The sequence below is a fragment of the Fragaria vesca genome, linkage group LG6 (assembly GCF_000184155.1).
Source record: "Fragaria vesca subsp. vesca linkage group LG6, FraVesHawaii_1.0, whole genome shotgun sequence".
Taxonomy (NCBI): domain Eukaryota; kingdom Viridiplantae; phylum Streptophyta; class Magnoliopsida; order Rosales; family Rosaceae; genus Fragaria; species Fragaria vesca.
Genome location: NC_020496.1, coordinates 30624316 through 30647557, shown reverse-complemented (window position 1 = coordinate 30647557; position 23242 = coordinate 30624316). Strand labels below are relative to the sequence as shown.

Sequence of the window (23242 nt, the reverse complement as noted above, 5' to 3'; positions counted from 1 at the left end):
CCTTAATGCATCTTAGTCTATGTTTGCATGGTGTGGTTGAACAATGCTATCACATATTCAAAGTAAAGTTTGAATTGAAATAAGTGGCAATTATGTTTGATGCTATGTCTCCATCACAATCATTCATAGTATGGGCTGCCCTGATTTGTGATCATTACCAATAAATTGTTATCATCTTCTTATAATTATACCAAGTTGAAAGGGATAAGCTATAACGTTTTCTAGCTAAAATGAACATACTTGTAATCTTGTATTTCTAGTTTAAACACACTCCACTTGACAAGAGTTTATGTTACACAGTTTGTTTTGTTTCGATTCTTCACGCTAACTCATATGAGCTAACCCGACACGACATCAGGTGCATCATGAACATTCTTTCTAGTTTTTCAACGACATCAGATGCATCGAGAACTTTCTTTATAGTATTTCGGTTCAACTCAGATCAAACGCGCACAACAATATTTTCTTTCTAGAAACAAGATGATAAAATAGAACAGCGCAACAGAAACTCTCCGACCATAAAATATCTCCCTCGTATCCCGAACAAGTTTAGACAAGTTCATCAAAACATGTTTGGCATCACCCCAACAGCAACCCGATTCTTCGCCTAAAATTTGACCAAAACCAAAAGAGATGAAGCATGTATGTCCAAACACAAGACCCACAAAAACACCCAAAACGAACAGCTCCTCCTCTTAACTACGACGGACCTGCCCACACACCACCACCCCTCCCCACCATTTCCATTAAATCCTAATCACCCACACCCTTCACCTGATCCAACGGCCCACATTCGCCCCATTCCTCCACGTGTCGCGCATACACCTGGGGCGCGGGTCCCACTCCCCAGAAAAAGCCTCTTAATCGTTTCCCACGTGGTGTCCCTCCGGAAAACCAAAAGACTCCTCCTTTAAATTTTTATTCCCCAAATCAGAAAAAACCCTAAATTCGCTCCCAATTCCGATTTCGAATCCAATCGGAGCCCCAGTTTGGTTAATTGAGCTGGCCTATGATCCGATTCGGCTAATTTATCGCCGTAAATTCTGTGAATTTTCTGAGGGTCAAAAGATATGGGGGCGGTGACGTCATCGATGGCGGCGAAGTTCGCGTTCTTCCCGCCGCAGCCGCCGTCGTACGGGGTGGAGGAGGAGGAGGAGAGCGGGAAGCTGAGGATGACGGGGGTGCCGGCGAGGTCGAACGTCGACGTTTTGAAGCTGAGGACGAAGAGGGGAAACGACGTCGTCGCCGTTTACTTTAAGAACCCGGCGGCGAAGCTCACCGTGCTGCACTCCCACGGTAACGCGGCTGATCTGGGCCAGATGTATGAGCTCTTCAGTGAGCTCAGTCTTCACCTCAGAGTCAACTTGTTGGGGTTAGTAAGTTTGAATTGAATCTGATTTGAATTGAATCGAAAAGTTTGAAACTTTATGTGATTGGTTGGATTTTTTTGCAGGTATGATTATTCTGGGTATGGACAATCTACTGGGAAGGTGAGAGATTTTGACTTTATAGTGAATTGTTTTGGTTTTGGGGCTTTCCTAATAGTAATGATAATTTTTGGAGATTTTAATATGAGATAAAAGTTTCCAAGTGAAGCTTCAGTTTGTGATTGGAATTCAGACACTGAGAATTGGTGATTAGTTGATCTTTCTATGTTTGGGAAAAAATAATGCGGTTTCTATTTTAGGAACCACGTTTTGGAAGTGGATTAGATAATTATAGGGAAGTGCAAGTGCTAGCTATAATTGGTCAGGAGAGTTTTGGAAGTGAGATTAATGTTTTTTTATTTCTTCCCTTTTTGAACAGCCGAGTGAGCAGAACACTTATGCAGACATAGAAGCTGCGTATAGATGTCTCGTGGAGAAGTACGGTGCAAAGGAGGAGGATGTAATTTTATACGGGCAATCAGTTGGCAGTGGGCCTACTCTAGATCTGGCAACTCGCTTACCGAAATTAAGGGCAGTGGTTCTTCACAGCCCGATCATGTCTGGCCTTCGCGTCATGTATCCGGTGAAGCGATCGTACTGGTTTGACATTTACAAGGTATTTAATCTTTACTAGTTGGTCTGGCCCTCAGATGTATACTCTTTCATGTTTAAAGTGTTCATATTTCAATGGTTGTTCATGATGGTTTTATCTGCTCATGATGCAGAATATTGACAAAATACCATTGGTCAATTGTCCTGTTTTGGTTATCCATGTGAGTAACTCCTCCTCCTTTGAATTATATCCAATTCCGATTCTAAGATTTTTGTGAATCTAAATGTGGTAAACTATTAATGATATATGAGATTGGTTCGTTATATTCTTCAACACATGGACTGATGCACCGGTACTTCATTCAACTTGCTAAAATGTTGATGATAAATATCTAAAGAAGAAACACACTGCGTATTCATTTGAAGAAACTTTGGGGATCTCTACTAAATAGGCACAAAAAGGGGATTCAATTTCTTGTTTTCATTTTATCATGACTTAAAAGCCTCTTTTACCTGGAAAAACCTGTTTGTGTTGAAGTACGAAACCTAATTAAAATGAAGGTAAATAGCAAAGTGTAATATGTTAAAGCTCTAGCCAAAGGCCAAAGCATTTACAAATTTTCTTTGTATGTGCAGCTATTTAGTTGTGTTTAGCTTTTTGAACATGATGGTTTGTTGTGGGGGATATTGCCTCATAACCTATTTGTAATGAGAATTGGCCAGGTTAGGTTTAAATTTCCCCATCTGCCAGGTAGATTGAGAGTGTCGATATACATACCAATTTCATTGTGCTTTTTCTCTTTTCCCAGTTGTGAGAACAAGTTATTGATTCATTATGTATTAGATGGCATTCATCCTAGAGCTGTATGGCATAATAAAGTATAGTCCTTGAATTGGTATCTTTCCATTAGGGGTTTCTTTGTACAAGTATGCTCAGGTTGTTTGGTCCTATGTTTGCTTCTTGTCTGCAGGGGACAGCTGATGATGTGGTGGATTGGTCACATGGCAAACAACTTTGGGAACACTGTAAGGAGAAGTATGAGCCATTGTGGATAAAAGGAGGGAACCATTGTGACCTAGAGCTCTACCCACAGTACATCAAGCATTTGAAGAAGTTTGTATCAGCTGTTGAGAAGTATCCACGCCTTAAAAAGGGATCTGCACCAGTTTCGGATCAACCAGAAAAGCCCCGGGGAAGCACCGACATCAGGGAGAAATCTTTGGCCAAGACAGATCATAAAGATGTTTCCAGAACAAGTACTGACCATAGAGAAAACCCTAGGGTAAGCACAGACTGCAGAGAGAAGTCAAGGGCCAGCACTGATAAGAGAGATAGATCAAAAAAGATTATGGATCAACCTGAAAAGCCAAGTAATAGCGTGGATCAGCCAGATAAAGCAAGGAATAGCATTGACCGGTAAATTATGAATCAGTGTTTAATTTATTTATTTATTTTAGGTGCATCAGTGCTTCCTGCTTTTGGGTGCACACTGGACACATACACACGCATACAACTCTGGTTTACTGATTTTGAAATCGACTTTTGTTGGCAGCTTCGGGGAGATGTTCAGATCAGTTGGCTTCTGCAATATTGATTGTTTTAGGCCCACGGCAACCAGTGTATGAGGGATGATATGTGTTCAAAGTTTAAATCTGTATTTTACCTGGCTTCTATTTATTTGATTGGTTGATGTGGTTGCTTGAGTGATAGTAGAAATGTCATTGTTTCTCATACTTAGAGAGAGAAAATAGGAAAGCTAGTAGACCAAACAAGTATGTATCTCATTTAATTTCCCTTTCCAACTTGATAAATCTAACCCTCACTCAATCTCTCTTGTTCTCAACTTCTTATTTGGTCGGAATGCAATATTGTAAGTATGATTTCCTCAAATCCGCAGTATTGGAAGCTAAACCAGAATGCAATTTACAAGTTTACTTCATTATACAGTTCATTCATACTACTATGCAGTAAGAAAAAAGGGTCTAGCAAGCCAGATGAGTGGTAATCTCCTGATCTCAACTTTCCCAAATAAACGTATCTACCTTTGGCAAGCAAAGCATTTGAGATTTCCCTCGGAGTACACTGGACACATGGTAGCAACAATTTGTTGTTATAAGACGCAGTAAGGGTAATGTCAAGAGCGAATTAACAATGTTCTATGGTTCTGTATTCATCCCTCAAAAAGTTTCGACGATAAAATTGGTGATAGAACCTCACCTCCTTATTTAGGAATCAAATCCTCAAGAATAAATATCGACTATTTTCTTCTCCTAGTAGTTTTTTCTAGCAAAGAGAGTAAATAAAACTTTTTTCCCTAAATAGGTTACAGAGATTTATGGCCAAATTACTGATATGGCCTCCAAATATTGGAAAATTTGCAGAAACACCCCAGGGTTCTTGTCTGGCAAATCAAAGCAAAAACCCCAAACAAAAGTGCAAGTCAGATAAACCAAAAGAACCAGAAACCAGGGTTTAACAAGGTCTAAGGGTTTAAGGCGGCTACAGCCACACTCCCTCTTCTTCTTCTCTATGAATTCCATTGACCCGTTTCCCCCAAATCAACCTTCATCACTCTCACCATTCCACCCCCTTAAAAATCCAATCTTTATTTGATGTCCATCACCCAAAACCCACCACCATCAAATCTCACCACCAAGCTCTTTGCTTTTGCAAACCCCAGTATCTCCCCCCAAAACCCATCAATGATATCCACCACTGTCTTTAGAAGCCTCACCAAACAAGCCATTTCAAGAACCCAGAGGCTCCCCCTTAAACCCCTTCTTGGGTTTTGCCAAAGATCCGATTTTTTTCAGCACCCCATTTTGGTGAGTTCTTGCTCAACCTTGGTGGGTTCTTGCCAAATTGATCATATGCAGAGACCCAGTTTTGGGTTCAGTGATTTTTGCCCCAAAGGGTATGCAAGTGTGGCTGAGGCCATTTCGTCCACTGATGCATCATCATCTACTGATGCTGAGGAGGAGGTGTGTGTTGTTGATGAGCTTCAGGAAATATTGAAGGAGATGAAGAAAGAGGATAAGAGGCAGTCAGCCTATAGGTGGCGGATTGAGCAAGCTAGGGTGAGAGGAATGGGGGAAGGGAAGTATTTGATGTTGAGGAGGAGGCAGATAAAGATTGAGACCGAAGCGTGGGAGAGGGCGGCAGATGAGTATAGGGAGCTTTTGATGGACATGTGTGAGCAGAAGCTGGCACCCAATTTGCCATATATGAAGTCTTTGTTTCTTGGTTGGTTTGAGCCTTTGTGTAATGCCATTACCAAGGAGCAGGACTTGTGCCGCCAAGGGAAGAATAAGACTGCTTATGGTCCTTATATGGATAAGTTACCAGCGGATATGATGGCGGTTATTACAATGCATAAGTTGATGGGTTTGCTGATGACCGGTGAGCATGGCAGTTGCAGGGTTGTATCGGCTGCTTGCACCATTGGGGAAGCCATAGAGCAGGAGGTGTGTGAACTGTTACATAGTTAATGACTTAATGTTTGTGGTCATTCTTGTTGTTAGTTTTATTCAGCATTGATGTTTTAAATTCAGCTAGAGTAGCCATAGTAAGTTAGGTGAGACTTTAGAGGAATGGTTTAGATGACCTTAGTATGTCAGGCTTTGTTTTTGTGTTGTTCTTTAGCTGCACTAACTAAAGCAGTGCTCCTAAGTTTTGGTTCTCTTACATTTACAGTGTCATCTCACACATCTCTCCTAGGATGAGCACTGATATAACGCTACTTCAATGCATCAGGTTAAGATACACAACTTCTTGGAAAGGACGAAAAAGAAAAAGGTTGGTAAAGATCAGGAAACGGGAGAATCTGATGCTGCAATGAAGGAAAATGAGAAGCTGAATAAAAAGGTCACTAATTTGATAGAAAAAAAAAAACTGCAAGCAGTGAGGCACATAGTGAGGGGACATGATGATTCAAAAGCCTGGAGCCAGGAAGCAAAGGCCAAGGTTTGCATGGTCTTTTTTGTTGCTGAAAGATCATCATTCTAGTTTTTATCTGTATTAAAAATGGTGCCCTTTCATGTATATCTCAGGTTGGCAGTCGAATGATTGAATTGCTGACCCAGACAGCTTTTATACAACCTCCTGCTGATCAGTTAGGGGACAGTCTAGTGGATATACGACCTGCATTTGTACACACGTTTAAGACTGTGAGCAATGCAAAGTACTTCTCTCCTATCATATTAATAAGTCTATACGACTCTCTCCTCTCCCAAATCAATTTTAGTAATGCGAACTTTTCCCTGAACAGGAACACTAGCAGAAGATATGGTGTCATTGAATGCAACCCTCTTGTTCTCAAAGGCCTTGAGAGAACAGTTAGTAACTTCCATACCTATTATTTTATTTTAGCCTAAAAACAGTTGATGTTGCTGTTGTCACTCTTCACTCAGAAACTATCTTAAGTATGAATTCTTTTCAGGGTTTAAAAGATGCTAGAAAAAGTAGATTTCATAGTAGTGCAAATTGATTAGTAGCTAACATAATAGTCTGTACATCATTGTACATTTGCCCCTGGAAGGTGATGTGGTGCTTGCTAAGCACTTCTATAAGATTTCATTTTTCTACCTTCAGATAGAAGTCTTTGTAATTTTTTTTCTTTCCGCTTTCAATGACATATCAACAATTGTAATTGTTTGCACAGGCAAGGCACATGGTGATTCCTTATATGCCCATGTTGGTACCCCCACTCAATTGGACAGGGTATGATAGTTTCAGATCTGTGTATTCTTGCTACCATCTCAATGATTTTTGTATTTTCATGCTCATATCGTGGGCTCTGTAATTCTAAAACACAGTAATGGATTGGATGGTATTTTAGAGTTGGTAAATCCACTCCCTCCTCTTGGTAGGATCGTCATATACAAGTTAAAAGTAAAACAAACAACTACTGGATTAAGTGCAGTTTTATCTTACCCAACTTTTGAAATAGCATTGGTAGAGGCCCGTTCACTCACCAAGCTATTCAATACCCTGTCCCTAGAGAATTTCCATTCCCATTCATGTACACACTTTCTTAATCTTAAAAATGATAGAAAATTGAACCCAGAACCTTTCCATTTCCCTTCCTATTTTTTCTTTTTTTCCTTACCTTAGAAAAACTTGTACATTATTTGGTAATGGGAACTTAAACTTTTACAGTTCCATGTTTAGTTTCTCTACCCGATCAGAAAAACATTAAAAGTGGCATTTGGGATTTTGTTTCCCACTGTTTGTTTGATAAATTTATTTCTATACTCTTCTTTTTATGGCTAGTCAAGCTGTCTTTATCTTTATTTGTTTTTTTTTCTTTGCAGTTATGACAAAGGAGGGCACTTTTACTTACCGTCATATGTAATGCGCATTCATGGAGCTAAGCAGCAGCGTGAAGCAGTTAAGAGCACCCCCAGGGAACAACTGGAACCGGTTTTTAAGGTTTGTATATTTAAAAACCTGTAGTAACTTTACGAAACTAAGTCAAAATGAGGAGTGTTGATTTTAAAGATTTTGAGAAAATTTCATTTGCTTGCCAGGCCCTGGACACTCTTGGGAATACCAGATGGAGGATTAATAAGAGGGTATTTAATGTTGTAGACAGAATATGGGCTAATGGAGGTCGTCTGGCTGATTTGGTGGACCGCAGTGATGTAAGTTGTTTATCAGTCAATCATTTATTGACATTATAGAGTTGTGCTATCTCAGGCTAGTATAACGTACTTAAACTTATCTAAACTGCATATCTTCAACTTTCCTCCACTTAGGTTCCTTTACTAGAGAAACCAGATACTGAAGATGAAACATTGCTTAAGAAATGGAAGTGGAAAGTGAACAATGTGAAGAAAGAAAACAGGGAGAGACATTCACAGCGTTGTGACATAGAACTTAAACTTGCTGTAAGATCCATTACAATTCCGTTAAAATCAATAATGATTTCAAGAGTGAAATCAATTGATTATCCTGGCATACAGGTAGCACGGAAAATGAAGGATGAAGAAGGATTTTACTTTCCACACAATCTTGACTTTCGGGGCCGTGCGTATCCTATGCACCCATACTTGAACCATCTCGGTTCAGATCTTTGCAGGGGTATTTTAGAGTTTGCTGAGGGACGCCCTCTTGGAAAGTCAGGTTTACGTTGGCTGAAGATACACTTGGCAAATCTATATGCTGGAGGTGTGGACAAATTATCTCTCGAGGGTCGACTAGCATTTACTGAGAATCATTTGGATGATATATTTGATTCCATGGATAGACCACTAGAAGGAAGGCGCTGGTGGTTGAAGGCAGAAGATCCATTTCAGTGCTTGGCTGTTTGCATTAACCTCACTGAAGCTCTAAGAAGCTCTTCTCCAGAAACATTTATCTCACATATTCCTGTACATCAGGTACTTACAAATAGATACGGATTAACGTCAAGGCTAAGTTGACAAGTTATTGCAAGTAATTCAAGAATTAAATTTATCTGGTCATGACTTCAGTTGAAGGAGATCTAGGGCTTTACCGGTTTTAGTATGTTAGAGATGTTACAAAATAAATTGGAAAAGAAGAAAATGATATATGTGGTCAGAGCCTTCTGTAAAGAGAGCTATACAGGTCTTGCAAAGCTTTCTAATTTGATTTATGAATTGATCTTCTCTGTACTTAACTGATTGATACACACATATAACTGTTATGCCTGTTTTGGGTAGCGGAATTCTTATGGGATTTGTTTCTTATGCACATAAATCATAAGCTCCTTCATCCAGGTCTATGTGGAAGCAACTTTGTTTCTTTTAGTTGAGTGCTGGGTACTGGACTCACCCTTATATGGTAGCCTATAGGGCTTTTGTAAGTGCCATCTATGATTCACAAATGGGAAACTGTTGTCTTTATCACATCCAAAGCTCTTTTCAATATATGAAATTTGTTTCTACCATGCAATCACTTTTAATATGTAATTTGGATGTTTACGTTTCGTTCATTTATCTGATGTTCTCTAGGATGGCTCTTGCAATGGCTTACAACACTATGCTGCCCTCGGAAGGGACAAGGTAATTTAATTATTTATTCTGTTTGATTCTACAGTTGGTGATACACCAGTCACTTATGTTTGTATAGATTTCTGCTTCCAATAACAATTAAGAAAAATATGTTTTGAGGAATCATATACACCTTAAATCTGAGGGGATTTTAAAGATAATCTAGTTTTGGTAACTGCTAAAAGAAATCTTTAGTCCATTTACTAGTGCCCATCAACAGAGGTCAGTTGTTATTGCAAATCTCAGGATTCAAACGTGGTCTAACTTAGCATCTTCTTGGCTGTTAATTGTGTGATATATTTTATGAAATGGTTTCCAAGGTGTTAGTAATATTAAATAGACGACAGGTTGGGAATATGAAGATATGTTGCCCGTTCAATTGAGTAAGTTTGACGTCCTGCTCATGAAATAGGTCGTCAAGTTGATCTTAGTTAAGTAGAGTGTATCCGTGGTGCTTCCATTACTTGTCAGTCTAGTAGCATCCTGATGACAGTGCCATGTCAAGTTTCTAGGAAGCTCCCTCTCTCTCTCTCTCTNCTNTNNNNTNTCTNTNTNTCTNTCTCTCTCTCTCGTCTACTACTACTTACTTACTTACTTCTTACTTACTTAGTTACTTACGTTACGTTAACGTTACGTTACCGTTACGTTAACGTTACCGGTTACGTTACCGTTATACGTACGTACGTACGTCGTACGTAGTACGTAGTACGTACGTAGTACGTACGTACGTACGTACGTAGTTACGACGTAGTCCGACTACGTCGTACGTTACGTTACGTAAGTACGTCCTCCTCTCTCTCTCTCTCTCTCTCTCTCTCTCTCTCTTTTCAGATTGATGTACACTTCTCATGAAATCTTTCATTCAGTTAGGAGCAGCTGCTGTCAATCTGGTTGCAGGAGAGAAACCCGCAGATGTTTATTCAGGAATAGCTGCTAGGTAAGTGGTTTATGCTAAGGCAAAGGTATATATTACATCAGGCTTTCTCAGGTAAGGAAGTCCTTATTTATTCTTACGGTGCGGATTTCCACTTTAGACTCACTTTTCAATCGAATTTTCACATCTCCACCATCTAGTCTTTAGATACTAATGTATAGATCATCGCTGCAAAATTTCAGCCAATTTGGTTATCATTAAGGCACACAAATTCGATTAGACCAATGGACAAACAGAATTCTGTCAAACTTGAACCGTTCATGTTTATAACAGAAAAACGCAGTTTTGAGTGCCTTAACGATAACCAAATTGGCTGAAATTTTGCAGAAATGATCTATACATTAGCATCTAAAGACTATACGGTGGAGATGTGAAAATTCGATTGAAAAGTGAGTCTAAAGTGGAAATCCGCACTGTAAGAATAAATAAGGGCCTCCTTAGCCAAGAAAGCCTGTATATCACATAATGGTTAATGTACCTCTTCCGTTACACAAATGAGTATTACCCCTGTATCAGTTTCCATGGTAGCTGCCACAATTTCATGATAAGTTGTATAATAATGAAACCAACTGTCATATTGTGGTACAGGGTTCTCAATATCATGCAGAGTGATGCACAGAAGGATCCTGAAGTTTTTCCTGATGCATTGCGTGCAAGAGTGTTGGTTAATCAGGTGAATTCTACAATCATTACTGTCAGTTAACATGTGATTGAAAAGAAAAATTGATAACTCTAACATAGGAGGTCAATATGTGAAAACTAGATAATGTCTAACTGGCAATAACATATGTTTTACTTGTATATAAAAAAATATATGGTTCCCTGATTTCGGGAAAAGTTTTCATTATCTTATGTCTACTTGCTCGTATTGTATAACCGATAGTCTAACCTGCTGGCTGGATATCATATAGGTGGATAGGAAGTTGGTAAAGCAAACAGTGATGACATCAGTATATGGTGTCACTTATATTGGTGCTCGGGATCAAATCAAGAGGAGGTTGAAGGAACGTGGTGCCATTTCAGAAGATGATGTCTTTGGTTGTGCTTGTTATGCTGCAAAGGTAACAGATCTTTCTTCATAGTGTAATCACCTAATTTTTTCCGATTTATTATTAGGAATGCTCCTACATGCATTTATCTGGAATAATATAAATATTTATGTACTAATGGCAGGTCACCTTAGCTGCTTTAGGGCAGATGTTTGAAGCTGCTCGAAGTATCATGAGCTGGCTTGGAGATTGCGCAAAAGTAATTTGGACCATTTCTTTGTCTTTTCCTTCTTGCTAACCATTTCTTTGTCTTTTCCTTCTGGCTTTCCCTCTATGTTTTTCAAGGCATTTTGATTCTACCTTGATCTCTTGTTTACCATATGAATGAACAACTATAACTTGATATATGAACAGATAATTGCATCCGAAAATGAGACAGTACGATGGACAACTCCACTTGGACTTCCAGTTGTGCAACCTTACCGTAAATACGGAAGGCATCTTGTGAGTTCTGGAAACTTAGCTGTCAACAAGGGTTATCAGTACTCTTACAATACTACCAATTCAAAAGGTTAATCGAGTTATTCATGCTGTTGCTAAATTTTTGCAGATTAAAACTTCCCTTCAAATTTTGACATTACAACGAGAAACAGAAAAGGTACTTTACTTATCTCTTTGGTGATTCAGGCTTAGTCTTAAGTGCCACCTACTGCAAGTTCACGATCATTCCCTCATCATCACAAATAAGTTGAGGTCCTAGGATTGTAATCTTTTGAAAACATTTTTCCATGAATTTATGGCTTTACAATGAGCTTTACCCTATTTTCTTTTTCTTCTATACAATTTGATCTGAAATGTGAACTTTTTCTGCATGTTATTTAATGCTTCATCTGAGGACATTGCTGTACATATCTTTTTTGTTCTGTCCTGGATCTTGAATTGGTCACAGTAGATTTGCATGCCAACTTCTTTTTACTTTACATTCTTTAGGTAAAAAAACTTACTCAATACTGGCTTAGCTATTATATGCTACTGGCTTAGCTATTATATGCTACAACTTTCTTGCAGTTCCTAAATGCCGATTACTGAGGACTCCTTCAATTTTAAATTGTAGAATTGTATCATAAAATGTAAACCAAGAGTTGATGTTCACATTGTCCTTGGTTTTTGCTAGGAAAAAGATGTGATCTTTGGCTTGCCTTGTTGTTTTGTTTTTACATGTTTAATTACACACAGTCATGGAAAAATAGCATGAAAGAACACAGTTACGAATGTAGGCATGGTTTGACGTTTCTGGGCTCAAACTCAAACACTCTTTTGTATCACAGATCATGGTCAAGAGGCAGAGGACAGCTTTCCCACCAAATTTTGTTCATTCCCTCGATGGTTCTCATATGATGATGACTGCGGTTGCCTGCAAAAGGGCAGGCTTAAACTTTGCAGGTTTGCTCTTTTGTGCGCTCCAGTTTGATTGGCTGTGTCTCTCAAGAACACGCTTACCATGGTCGTTTAATAACATTTGGTTGGTTACAGGAGTACATGACTCGTATTGGACACATGCTTGTGATGTGGATGTAATGAACAGGATACTAAGGGAAAAGTTTGTTGAGCTATATGAGACTCCAATACTAGAGAGAGTATGTTATCTTGTACACTAGACTGCACATAATACTATGCGATTATGGAGTATCATAACTGCATTGATCTTATCATCTAGTGTCCTTGATCTAACTCACTCTTCTCTTTTGTGACCAGTTGTTGGAGAGCTTTCAGCAGTCCTTTCCCACATTAACTTTTCCGCCCTTACCTGAGCGGGGTGACTTTGAATTAAGGGACGTTTTAGAATCGCCTTATTTCTTTAACTGATACGCGCCGAGTTGTCTTCATTTTAGACAACCTATGCCTCGATTAGCCTTCCGCTACTCAGCTTCTGTGAAAAGGTCTAGAAAAATGAAGCGGGTTGAATGAGAACTCAGGCATTGTCTCCCTGTATCATATGCCCATAAAGTCTGCTTGAAGCTTTGAGGAGTCTACTTACGGTATGATGCCAGCACCACTTCATTCTTCTTGTACAGCCTGCTTTTAAATGGTCCCTGAATACATGCATATATGTGCTGTAGAAGTCAGCAAAGCTTGATACATCAGGCAAAGCTTCTATGAGGAAGCTGAGAATCAAAGATGTTACTAAATACAGCTAGTCAACGATCTATATCTTAGATTCTTGTGAAGTATCGGAAGCGTCACGACTGATCGAGGAATAAGCCTTACTAGATTCAGGAAGCGGGCTTGCAGCTTTCACTTCCCTCAAGTTCATAATGTATCTTCTTCCCCTGTATATTTCAGTGACTAAAGTTGTAATTATTCGTCCAATATTTTTTCACAGTTATCAATATACAACTATACAAGTTTAGCATTGAAAATTGTTCTGGTTGAGAAAATATGAAATAAAATCAAGGTTTCTGGTGATTACAAGGGCATATGCTTCATTTGGTACCACAACGTTCGTCTCAGTATACTTCTCAGTCATGCCCGCTTCGAATAAAATGTGTTAATAGTAATTCGAGGAACCACTACAATTTGATCATGAGGTAGCCTGAACATGAAACATGTTCACAGATCACAATGTAAGTCGGCAAAAGTTGGAACTAACGAAGTTTTATATACACATTAGTGTACCAAGTTCACATGCAGAGTATACAACAATAGTTCAGAGCTTCTCTGTCTTCATTTTTCTACACTAAATCCTAACCAAATATCAAAAAGACAAACAATGAAGAAACATATCAGTGCCTAAGAGGGTTACATCATGTTGCTAACCAGGTCCAGGTGTTATCAAACCATACCTCCATATTATCATTTGATAATCGACTTTAACCATTTAAACCTGGGACACAAAAATTAAACCCATTTGATATGATTGCCGCCTAACACTTCTTCCGACCAGATGAATTACATTGGGCACAGGAAAAATTTGCAGTTATATTTAGTAGCCATAACGATCGTTCAAGGATGTTCGTCCATCACCAGATTGTCCTGCGTGAGCCATGAAGATAATAACCAGTTATTAAACGAGATCTATCATCTAAGAGAGGAAGAAAAGGTAAAAAAAATGAAGGTCTATAACCCAGAATATGGAATCAAATTAGCTTTACCTTCAGGAGGCACCCATGTTTCAGTAGAATCACTATCAAGAAATGAAGGTCTCTCGGGACCAAGTACTCTCTTTTTGGGCTTCTTACCCTTGCTCTGTTTTTTCCCTTGTGATGTATCTTGGCTTTCAGAGGATTTGTCGTCTTCAGACGCATAATAGCCTTTGTTGTGCTTTAACAACAATGCTACAGCATCCTCTGCCACAAGTGCGGCTCCTGTGGATGAAGATGTCGACAGTTGATGAGAATCATCACTAGCTTCAGATTCATGAACTTGTTTCCGTTTCCTTATAATCAAACCAGGTGCAGCATTTTCAATCCCAGATTCCATGTTAACTTCATTCTCCAAAATTTTATTCCTGTCTTTATAGTCCACAAATACTTCAGCCTCGTGCTCATTTGTAGGTGCTGCCTCTTGATGACCCTCCTCATTCTTGTCCACTTTAGCTCCAAGCCACTGGGGCTTTGGAACAGTATACACAACACTTTCTCCTTCAGTTGCATCAGTTAGAACCTCACCCGACTCCAGCTTCTTGCTAGATGCAACAGTCACATCTGTACTTTCCTCTTTCTTTATAAAGCCACTTTCTGGATTTTCAGGCAGACATGTTTCCTTTGGTTTATGTGGACGTTGCTTCTTGATGGAAGCAGCAGAAGTTTCAGGATTTTCGGGAAGGACCTTTGAATCCCTTTTCTTGGCTGCTTCACCTGTTGGATCAGCAATCTTCAAAAGGAAGACTACCCTATCATATTCGGACTGGAGATCTGAGAGTTCCTTTTGCAGTTGCTCAGTTTTATCAAGCACTAACAAGAAGGAAATCAGCACAGAAAGTATTAGTAGAAAGCACTAAAGCGATTTTCAACTCAGATGTATTAAAGATCAAGTTACATAAGAGCAGAATTCCAAACCTAGCTTAGATGAAAGCCCAGACATGTATGCATCCAGTGCGTCTCCAGCATCGGGTTCTTCTGTAGTTTCTGATGCCAGTCTGTTTTTCTCAATAGAAAGCAGCTCTTTCTTGTCTTCCATTTCTTTTGTGATTGCATCTCTCTTATCAAGAAGAGTATCGGCCGTTTCAACTGATGGGTTTTCACTAGCCTTTTTGCTAGAAGGCTTCTTTGTCCGATCATAAAATTCATCATCATCACTGAAAAACAAACTATTAACAAATAACCCCAATAGGAAGTTATAAATTCTTTTTTTCAGAAACCATATAGCATTGACAAATGATGTGTGGTCTTCACATAGCTCAATTGTTAACCGTGATAATAAGGGCTTCAATAATAAAGTTTCAGAGTCTAATTTACATAGGTAAGTTTCATTAAATACCTCATAAGTTCTTCTTCTTCTTCTTCTTCAATTGTTCCTTTCTTCTTACGATGTGATAGCTTCCCAACACGTGCACCTAAACTTTCTCGAATACTCTCATTCAGTGTCTCTTCCAAATTTTCAAGCTCTTCCAGAATCTGTAAGAAATTTCCAAATAACATGTTAACCAGAAGGGTCATTACCATCCTGCCTCCATATATTGTAACTTAAGATGCAACAGATCTTCCCCATTTGTCAACTAGCAGTATAAAGGTCAGCACAAAGTTCTAGGGAATTCTTTTTACCTGTTCTGTTCTTTGCTCATTCCGAGCGATCTGAGTTTGTTGCCCTTGAGTCAATCCACCTTGAGAGATGTCTTTAGCACGAATGGCATCTATCTCTTTCTTCATATGAGCAATCTTCAAGAGACAGCGAGACATGAGAAAATTAATAATAAAAATTCATCTGATTCTGTATAAACAAGTTTTGACAATCAACCATGGAATTCTTTCAATCCCTATTTTTCTCATTTGAACAATAAAGATAAAGACCACAAAAGAACTGGGCACAATCAGTAAAAGACAAGGTAAATGTAACCAAGTGAGGCTGAGTAACATTAACCATACATGAGAACAGGTCAAGAAGGTAGAGAAGTTTCAAAATACTAGATGACAGAAGTGTATATCAGGATACTGGATTTAATTATGATGCGATGTTGTTAGGTTCACGTACTTTTTCCTTTGTTGATTCTGGTATGTTAAACCTAATTATGGAGGGTAGCAACTAACTAATCACAATCAACAAGGACCAGTCTCAAACATTTAAGCTCAAACATTTTAGAAGTGTCTGTTGAATCATTATATTGCAAGCGCATCAACTGTTGTATTCTACCATTTACACAAAGATATACTGTTTTGTTAGAATTATAGAAGTTACTCTACACCGGTGTGTGACTCCTGTAATAATCAGTTCAGGAACTGTTTTTCTCAAATACCAAGCAATACTACACTACGCTGGTGCGTCACATTTAAAAAATTTAATTCAGGAACTGCTTTTCTCAGCTACCAAGCAATACACACATGGTAATTTAACATGAACTATAACTAAAGAGTTTACCCAATTGGCAAAAGGGACCCAAAGGACAAGAAAGACAATAAACCAGAACATTTAAAACCACTTACCTTTTCCATTCTTTTAGTTATCTTATCGCGGGTTTTTATCTGCTTTTCTGTAAGCTGTCCTTTGTATGTTTGCCAGGTCACTTCCTCACCATCATCCTGAAGTCCAAAACACATGTCAGTAGAATAATAGCGAACCGGTAATCTTCTCTCAATTCATCAACCGGTTATACTTAAAAGAATAATAGCAGGATATAAAAGACATTTTGAGAAAACTTCTATCGAGTGATGCTAATATGACACATACCTCAACTTCTTCCATAATGGCATCCTCTCCCATACCCCAAGAGATGCCATCAGCAAGAGAAGCTTCCAGTCTTGCTCGTTGAAGTGATGCCTGCTGATCTAGAATATCTTCACGCATCTTGTACTCTCTCAAAACTTTCAAGTCTTTTTCCTACATACATATAACCAGGTGATAAGCGAACATTCTTTTGGCACATCAAGGGAAACCATAATTGATAACCATAATTCAGCTCATTTCCTCAATATCAGTTTCATTATATCTTTTAAAATTTAGGACATAATGCATATGCACCTATATTTATGCATCTATGCTATGCTTCCAACCTTCATGTAGATAATATTTCCGTGATGGGTGATTTGAAGACTTTGATAAGTGACAATCCTGAATTTATCCCACTAACATATTGTTTAAAAAGTGACCGTAGTGTCGTCACTTAGATAAGTAAGCAATGGAGGTCCTCGGGAAACTAATCTCATACATGCAAATATATCCCGTCCTTCAATATTCCCAGTGCTTAGGTTATTTTTATTGAAAAGATGATCTCCTCTCTTTGATATTCACAAAAATCAATCTAAAAATCAAATGGACAGATGCCTATTGAGGCATATTTCCACATTTGAATTTCACTAGAAGCACACACAAACTTAAACAATTGATAGTAAATCGAAATCTTACTGGTGGCATCAACTCCGATGGTCCTTGAAAAATGTATAGACGAGACGAACTACACAAGAAAATGCAAATATCAGAAGGGTTATAATCTTATGATGTTCTTCTGACTAAAAAGTCATTAAGAGATAAACTTGGTGAACGTTTATAACAATTATCATTATCTTCACTATTCCTGAACTGTTTCTATTTTGGTTGTCATTATCTTAAATACTCACAGTATTCTAGTTGTCCTATCCTGTAAAGTGTTCCTTCTACTTATATATCTACATATAAAACATTAAATAAATATGTATCCAAGTGACTAGCAGTTTAGGCCCATAAATTAATTTGGCATTCAAATATGAGCTATGTCTTGTTAACAAAAAGCATAAAGGATAAAATTGCTCTCTGAATCATAAGAGGTCATATGCGTAAATTAGTCCTCTACGAGTTCCTTAACAGATCCTATTGAAAATAGCAGTGCCAATATGGCTATATCCCATTATATAATGTACTTCACAGGATAGTATTCTGAATTCAAAAGTCATACAGCACATGTAAAAATGAGGATCACTATTAAAAGTGAATGAGGTCGATGGCATAAGTAAAGCCAAGACAATGAAAATAAGAGGTACTCACTGCCCAAAGCGAATGACATCACCAACATGCAAGTCCACATACTCCTTTTTACTGACCTGATAAGATGACAAAAAGGTTAGTATACACTCACCAATTTACTGTAACAAGTACCAACAAGGATTTCAGAAGCATCATGTAAGTGAATGTGCCAGGTACAAACAGAGACACACACAAACACAATGTGAATGAATCATGCAGAAAAACTGAGACATTTCAGTAAAAGCTAAATCTTACCGACAAGTGTTAGTGTTGACTTGTTAAGTACTCTTGCATGAGTCAGATAAAAGATCTTAAATATTCGAACAGATTCATTGGAAACCATAATCATATAAAACCTAATTTACTATCTGGACCTGGTCAAGAAAGGAAAACCATAAACTGGAACTTACAGAGACCAGCAAGTATTTATCATTTACTACGGCTAGATCAAAAAGGTTGTCTACTAGGTCTGAACTAACACAATAGAGTGCTTATTCAAATAAAGCCCTATCTTTTTTTTATTCTGGACAACAAAAGGGATTTTACTTGAAAGGCACAGGTTAATTCCTTTGTAGAGAGGGACCTTACAAATGTCGATTACCCCATGACAAATTCGAAACCAGGCCTCCCTCTTGCATTAGTAAATGTGTCAAAAGAAGCTACATTTCAGGTTTTAAGGTCTAGTTGCGAAAATAAATTAACAGCATAGAAAATACCTGGTTCTTGTTAACGAAAGTACCATGAGTACTGCCAAGGTCATAGATGTATGCCTCTCCACTTGTCTTGAACTGGAGCACTGCCAAAAGAGCCAAAAGAGTGAACAAGATAATTAACAAGTCGAAACTGTCGGCCTAGCTCAAATTCCTAGTACATTTCTCTGAACCTCTATAAGTCTATCGAAAACCACTGATAACACTAACACTAACAACAAGATCAGCAATGTGCTTACCGGCATGAAACCGAGAGATAGTGGGGTGCTCCAGTACAAAATCGCATAGGTCGACCCTACCAAACATGTATGCTCCTTTCTCATACCTGAAAACTCTCAATTACAAACAAATTCAACCGATTTTCGGAACATGTATTCGAAATGCAGCACTGAAAATTAGCACTAGAGGAAGACGAAGACGAAGAAGAAGCTTACACATTGAACTGGTCGACAATGGCGCCGTCCTTGAGCACCTCGAGCTGGAACTCGTGGCATGGAGCTCCGCTCCACGGAGGGATCGAGTAAGGCACGGCGAAGCCTTCGGATTTCTGCTTCGAGGTCTCCGGCGGCGGCGGCGGCGCGGCTTCGGAGTCGGCGGTGGATGTTGACGGTGGGGTAGGGCTAGGGTTTTCGGGAGGAGGAGGAGGAGGAGGACTAGGGTTTTTGGGAGGCGGAGGCCCCATCGGGGGCTTCATTTGCGTTGAAGAATCTGAAGTAGTCTCCATTGGAACGTTTTCTAGGGTTTCGGAGTCGCAGGAGGTTTTGGAAAGTGGAGGCGGCGGCGGAGGACCCATGGCGGTCGTCATTGTACCGGAGAGAGTTGCGGAGCTTTTTTTTCCAGGGAAGAAATAGACGCAGAGGCTATTTATAGGTATCCACAGCCGAATTTATTGGGCCGGGTCTCCGAATTTCGTACATATTGGGCTGGCCTGCAATGATGATTTTTTTATTTTAGAAAATATAAAACGGTGCGTTTAGTTGGGGAAGCGGAAAGATATTTGCTTCTGTCTGGTTGTAGAAGAAGAAGGAGCAGCTCTCAGTTCTGTAGACTACTTTTGCTTTGGCGATTGAGGAAGGTCTGTTCTTCTTTTTGCTTCATCTTCTTCATTTAAAAATTGGGTAGATGAAAAAAAAAGTACAGATTCTATAGCTTTGTGTATGTCTGCGTGTTCTGTGTTGATTAATGGGTGAGCTTTCCCTTATGATAATCTCAGCTAGTTCTGGGTTTCAGTATCGGCATTCTCATCAGCCTTTATATGATGTGACTAGAACATGTGCAAGTGTGTGTAATGTTAGCTTAGTTTCCATGTGGGTGCCTAATAGGATTAGATTGAAGGCTAAATCCATGTCTGTGCCAAACATGGTGCTTAGTGTCCAATCTGGGTTGGTTTGTGAGAGACAAGAAGATAAACAAGGATATAAAGCTTGTTTGGTTGAGCAGGTATTGCCTCCATGGGGAGATTTGGCAATTGACAAGGACCCGGTGCACCCGGATATTGAGCCTGAGGTTGCCATCAGGCCGGAGCTGAGTTTAAATAGGAAGGAAGTGTTGAATGTAGATAGGGTAAGTTTTTTAGAGGAGGTGGATGAGGAGACATTGTCAAAGAGGATTTTGGTGTTGAGTAGAACTAATAAATTTCGGAGTGCGTTGGAGCTGTTTACTTCCATGGAGTTATCAGGTCTTGTTTCTAGTTTACATGCGTGTAATTCACTGTTATCATGTCTGTTGAGAAATGGGTTTCTTGATAATGGTCTGAGGGTGTTTGAGTTTATGAAGAGAAAGAAGTTAACCACGGGGCATAGTTATAGCTTGATACTTAAGGCAGTTTCGGATGCTCATGGCTGCGACTCAGCCATTGAAATGTTTAGGGAAATGGAAAAGGAGAGTGGAGTGAAGGATGGTTTTGATACTATTGTCTATAACACAATGATATCGGTCTGTGGTAAAGTGAACAATTGGCGTGAAACTGAGAGATTGTGGAGAGATATCAAGGAGAATGGGCATACTGGAACACGAGTTACTTATTGCCTCTTGGTTAGCATATTTGTTCGGTGTGGTGAGCATGAGCTAGCTCTTGATGCTTACAATGAGATGATTGAAAACAAGTTTGAACCTGGGATTGATACAATGCAAGCTATGGTTGGTGCTTGCTCGAAGGAAGGAAATTGGGATCTTGCACTGAATATCTTTCAGGATATGTTGGACAGTGGGCTCAAGCCAAATGCAATTGCATTCAATGCATTAATAAATTCGCTTGGAAAGGCTGCCGAGGTTGAACTAGCATTTAGGGTGTATAATATCATGAAATCTATGGGTCATTCACCTGATCCTTACACATGGAAGGCATTACTCAATGCACTGTATAGGGCAAATCGACATGACGATGCTATTAAGCTGTTTGAGAGCATCAAGAGAAGTCAGCGCTCTCAATTGAACTCACACTTGTACAATATGGCTTTAATGTCTTGCTCAAAGCTTGGGCTATGGGATAAATCTCTGCAGCTTTTGTGGCAATTAGAAGCTTCTGAATTGTCAGTTTCAACAGCATCTTATAACCTTGTAATCAGTGCTTGTGAGATGGCAAGGAAGCCTGAAGTGGCATTGCAAGTGTATGGGCACATGGTTCACCAGAAGTGCACCCCAGACACATTTACTCATCTGTCTCTAATAAGGAGTTGCGTTTGGGGTTCTTTCTGGGAGGAAGTTGAGGAAATCCTGAATGTAAGTTCAATTCTTTCAAGTTATTATCTGCTTTGTGTTCCATTTTATCGCATTATACAGCTTCCTATGGAGTCAGAAGTTCTGTATAAAACAAAGGACTATCATGCTTAGTCGTCCAGATAAACCCTCCCTCTTTTTGGTAATGCATAACCCTAATTTTGATGCATGTGATGAATCACACACTTCTATCTCTATGTTTTTTGCTTATCGTTAAATATTGATTACTGAGTTTGCTGCTGATTTGGCATTATATAGACACTGATGGTTTAATGATGATGACTCTCTGTGATGTTCTTTTTTTGCAGCACGCAGCACCAGATGCATCTCTTTATAACGCTGCCATTCAAGGAATGAGCTTTCAAGGCAAAACCGAATTAGCAAAGAAGCTTTACACAAATATGCGTGAGAATGGCCTGCAACCAGATGGCAAAACACGCGCCGTTATGCTGCAAAACTTAAGAAGACCAAGAAAGACACAGCTTTCTCGTTACAGAACAAGAAGGAGCAAGCTTTCCCCTAATCGCCGTTACTAACATCAGTGAAACAAACCTGACAAAACTAGATAGTATATTGTTTATCTGTAGATGACTTGAACCTCCCTGTTGTACCCTTGTAATCTATAGCAGATACATTACGTGGTTCATGCTACCACTATACATACAGTACTCATTCAAAACATGTCGCGAACGACTGTTAACCGTTGATGCATGTTCGCGCTTTTGATACAGCTTGAAAATCTCGAGCATTGTTCAAGCTTGATCATAAAACACTACATTTGATTGAAGTTAAACATAGTACTCAGAGAAACAGAACACAAATTTCAAAGACAAGAAACAAGCAAGAACAACCGAAACTAGGAAGACGATGGATTGTGATACACAGACTGTACTTTGGACTCCAACATGGTCACATGTTTATCAAGCACAGAAACAACAGCTTCAAACTCGGTGACTTGCTGATCTATGGCATCAATCTGCTTGACATACTCGTCGAAGCCGCTGCTTTTGGACTTGAGCTGCTCCACGAAGACGCTGAGCCCGGAGGCCACGTCGCCGAAGCCTTTGTATTCCTCGGCGACTCTCAGATTCATCTTCTCTAACAGCTCCATGTGGTTGGCAGTTCCCTGATCAAACAAGTGTCATCATTCTCCTAGGATTAACATATCAGAATTGGGGATTGAAGGGAGAGAGAGAGGGTAACCTGGAGCTCGGTTTTGATCATGGTGGAGACGCTGGAGAAGAGGTCGTTGAGAGAGTCGGCGAGCTCGTCTTGCTTCTCTTTCTCAGCCATTGCTGTTTTGGGTTCGGGTCGGAGGCCAAACCAAATTATAACCAAGTTAGATGTCGTACGTGTGTAGTAGTCGGAATTTGCATCATATGTCACAATTATTCATCTCATATGGAAATTTATGAAACAAACATATACATCGGCAGATTAATCTTTAGGTTTAAAAAGTCTTTAAGATAACGCGAACAATTCGAAATAAATGTGTCAAAAAAAAATACCCACAGCTCAAGTTTACCATTTGAGAAATTTTAAATACACACCCCTAATCTCTTAATACACACATTTACTATTTTATGTTTCTGTTGAGATTTTATAGGTAAGCTAAATGACCAAAACATACATCTATTATTAAAAAAAAAAATCACGCTAGAAGTATTCTTTTCAACGTCTTCTACCCTAAAATTTTCGAAAACATGTCTTCTCCTCTAACCCTAATTCTTCTCCACAATTCATTTT

The 23242-nt window shown here is 39.1% G+C and overlaps 4 protein-coding genes across 4 annotated transcripts; 2 read left to right on the top strand and 2 right to left on the bottom strand.

The window, feature by feature from the left end:
- Positions 1-914: 914 nt before the first annotated feature.
- On the top strand, positions 915-13188 carry LOC101306253 (DNA-directed RNA polymerase 2, chloroplastic/mitochondrial-like). Its single transcript, XM_004304137.1, has 25 exons — positions 915-1372; positions 1454-1490; positions 1807-2043; positions 2153-2200; positions 2951-3116; positions 4594-5444; positions 5734-5943; positions 6030-6160; positions 6248-6314; positions 6641-6699; positions 7293-7410; positions 7509-7622; positions 7737-7868; positions 7944-8360; positions 8955-9005; positions 9860-9930; positions 10516-10600; positions 10839-10988; positions 11101-11175; positions 11331-11420; positions 11527-11574; positions 12245-12359; positions 12450-12553; positions 12672-12955; positions 13037-13188. The coding sequence occupies exons 1-24, from the start codon at positions 1071-1073 to the stop codon at positions 12780-12782; spliced, it is 3789 nt and encodes a 1262-aa protein (XP_004304185.1). The 5' UTR covers positions 915-1070; the 3' UTR covers positions 12783-12955; positions 13037-13188.
- A 358-nt stretch (positions 13189-13546) lies between these two features.
- LOC101305963 lies at positions 13547-19574 on the bottom strand. Its single transcript, XM_004304136.1, has 12 exons — positions 19213-19574; positions 19018-19103; positions 18785-18864; positions 18090-18145; positions 17475-17523; positions 16800-16949; positions 16556-16651; positions 15680-15793; positions 15396-15532; positions 14975-15213; positions 14069-14869; positions 13547-13949 (listed from the first exon to the last, which is right to left on the bottom strand). The coding sequence occupies exons 1-12, from the start codon at positions 19569-19571 to the stop codon at positions 13900-13902; spliced, it is 2217 nt and encodes a 738-aa protein (XP_004304184.1). The 5' UTR covers positions 19572-19574; the 3' UTR covers positions 13547-13899.
- A 360-nt stretch (positions 19575-19934) lies between these two features.
- On the top strand, positions 19935-22172 carry LOC101305681 (pentatricopeptide repeat-containing protein At3g29290-like). Its single transcript, XM_004304135.1, has 2 exons — positions 19935-21499; positions 21805-22172. The coding sequence occupies exons 1-2, from the start codon at positions 19961-19963 to the stop codon at positions 22030-22032; spliced, it is 1767 nt and encodes a 588-aa protein (XP_004304183.1). The 5' UTR covers positions 19935-19960; the 3' UTR covers positions 22033-22172.
- On the bottom strand, positions 22173-22874 carry LOC101305389 (biogenesis of lysosome-related organelles complex 1 subunit 2-like). Its single transcript, XM_004304134.1, has 2 exons — positions 22700-22874; positions 22173-22622 (listed from the first exon to the last, which is right to left on the bottom strand). Exons 1-2 carry the CDS (start codon positions 22787-22789, stop codon positions 22353-22355), a joined length of 360 nt encoding a protein of 119 aa, XP_004304182.1. The 5' UTR covers positions 22790-22874; the 3' UTR covers positions 22173-22352.
- Between the last annotated feature and the right edge of the window lie 368 nt (positions 22875-23242).

Excerpts from the sequence above, each read along its gene's own strand:
- LOC101305389 (XM_004304134.1), bottom strand. The coding sequence starts at position 22,789 with ATGGCTGAGAAAGAGAAGCAAGACGAGCTCGCCGACTCTCTCAACGAC. Across the intron at positions 22,623-22,699 it reads TGATCAAAACCGAGCTCCAG|GGAACTGCCAACCACATGGA; the intron begins GTTACCCTCTCT and ends TTGTTTGATCAG.
- LOC101305681 (XM_004304135.1), top strand. The coding sequence starts at position 19,961 with ATGGGTGAGCTTTCCCTTATGATAATCTCAGCTAGTTCTGGGTTTCAG. Across the intron at positions 21,500-21,804 it reads AAGTTGAGGAAATCCTGAAT|CACGCAGCACCAGATGCATC; the intron begins GTAAGTTCAATT and ends CTTTTTTTGCAG.
- LOC101305963 (XM_004304136.1), bottom strand. The coding sequence starts at position 19,571 with ATGGGTCCTCCGCCGCCGCCTCCACTTTCCAAAACCTCCTGCGACTCC. Across the intron at positions 19,104-19,212 it reads ATTGTCGACCAGTTCAATGT|GTATGAGAAAGGAGCATACA; the intron begins GTAAGCTTCTTC and ends GAGAGTTTTCAG. Across the intron at positions 17,524-18,089 it reads GATGTCATTCGCTTTGGGCA|TTCGTCTCGTCTATACATTT; the intron begins GTGAGTACCTCT and ends TTTCTTGTGTAG.
- LOC101306253 (XM_004304137.1), top strand. The coding sequence starts at position 1,071 with ATGGGGGCGGTGACGTCATCGATGGCGGCGAAGTTCGCGTTCTTCCCG. Across the intron at positions 10,989-11,100 it reads GTGCTTGTTATGCTGCAAAG|GTCACCTTAGCTGCTTTAGG; the intron begins GTAACAGATCTT and ends TACTAATGGCAG. Across the intron at positions 11,575-12,244 it reads TACAACGAGAAACAGAAAAG|ATCATGGTCAAGAGGCAGAG; the intron begins GTACTTTACTTA and ends TTTGTATCACAG.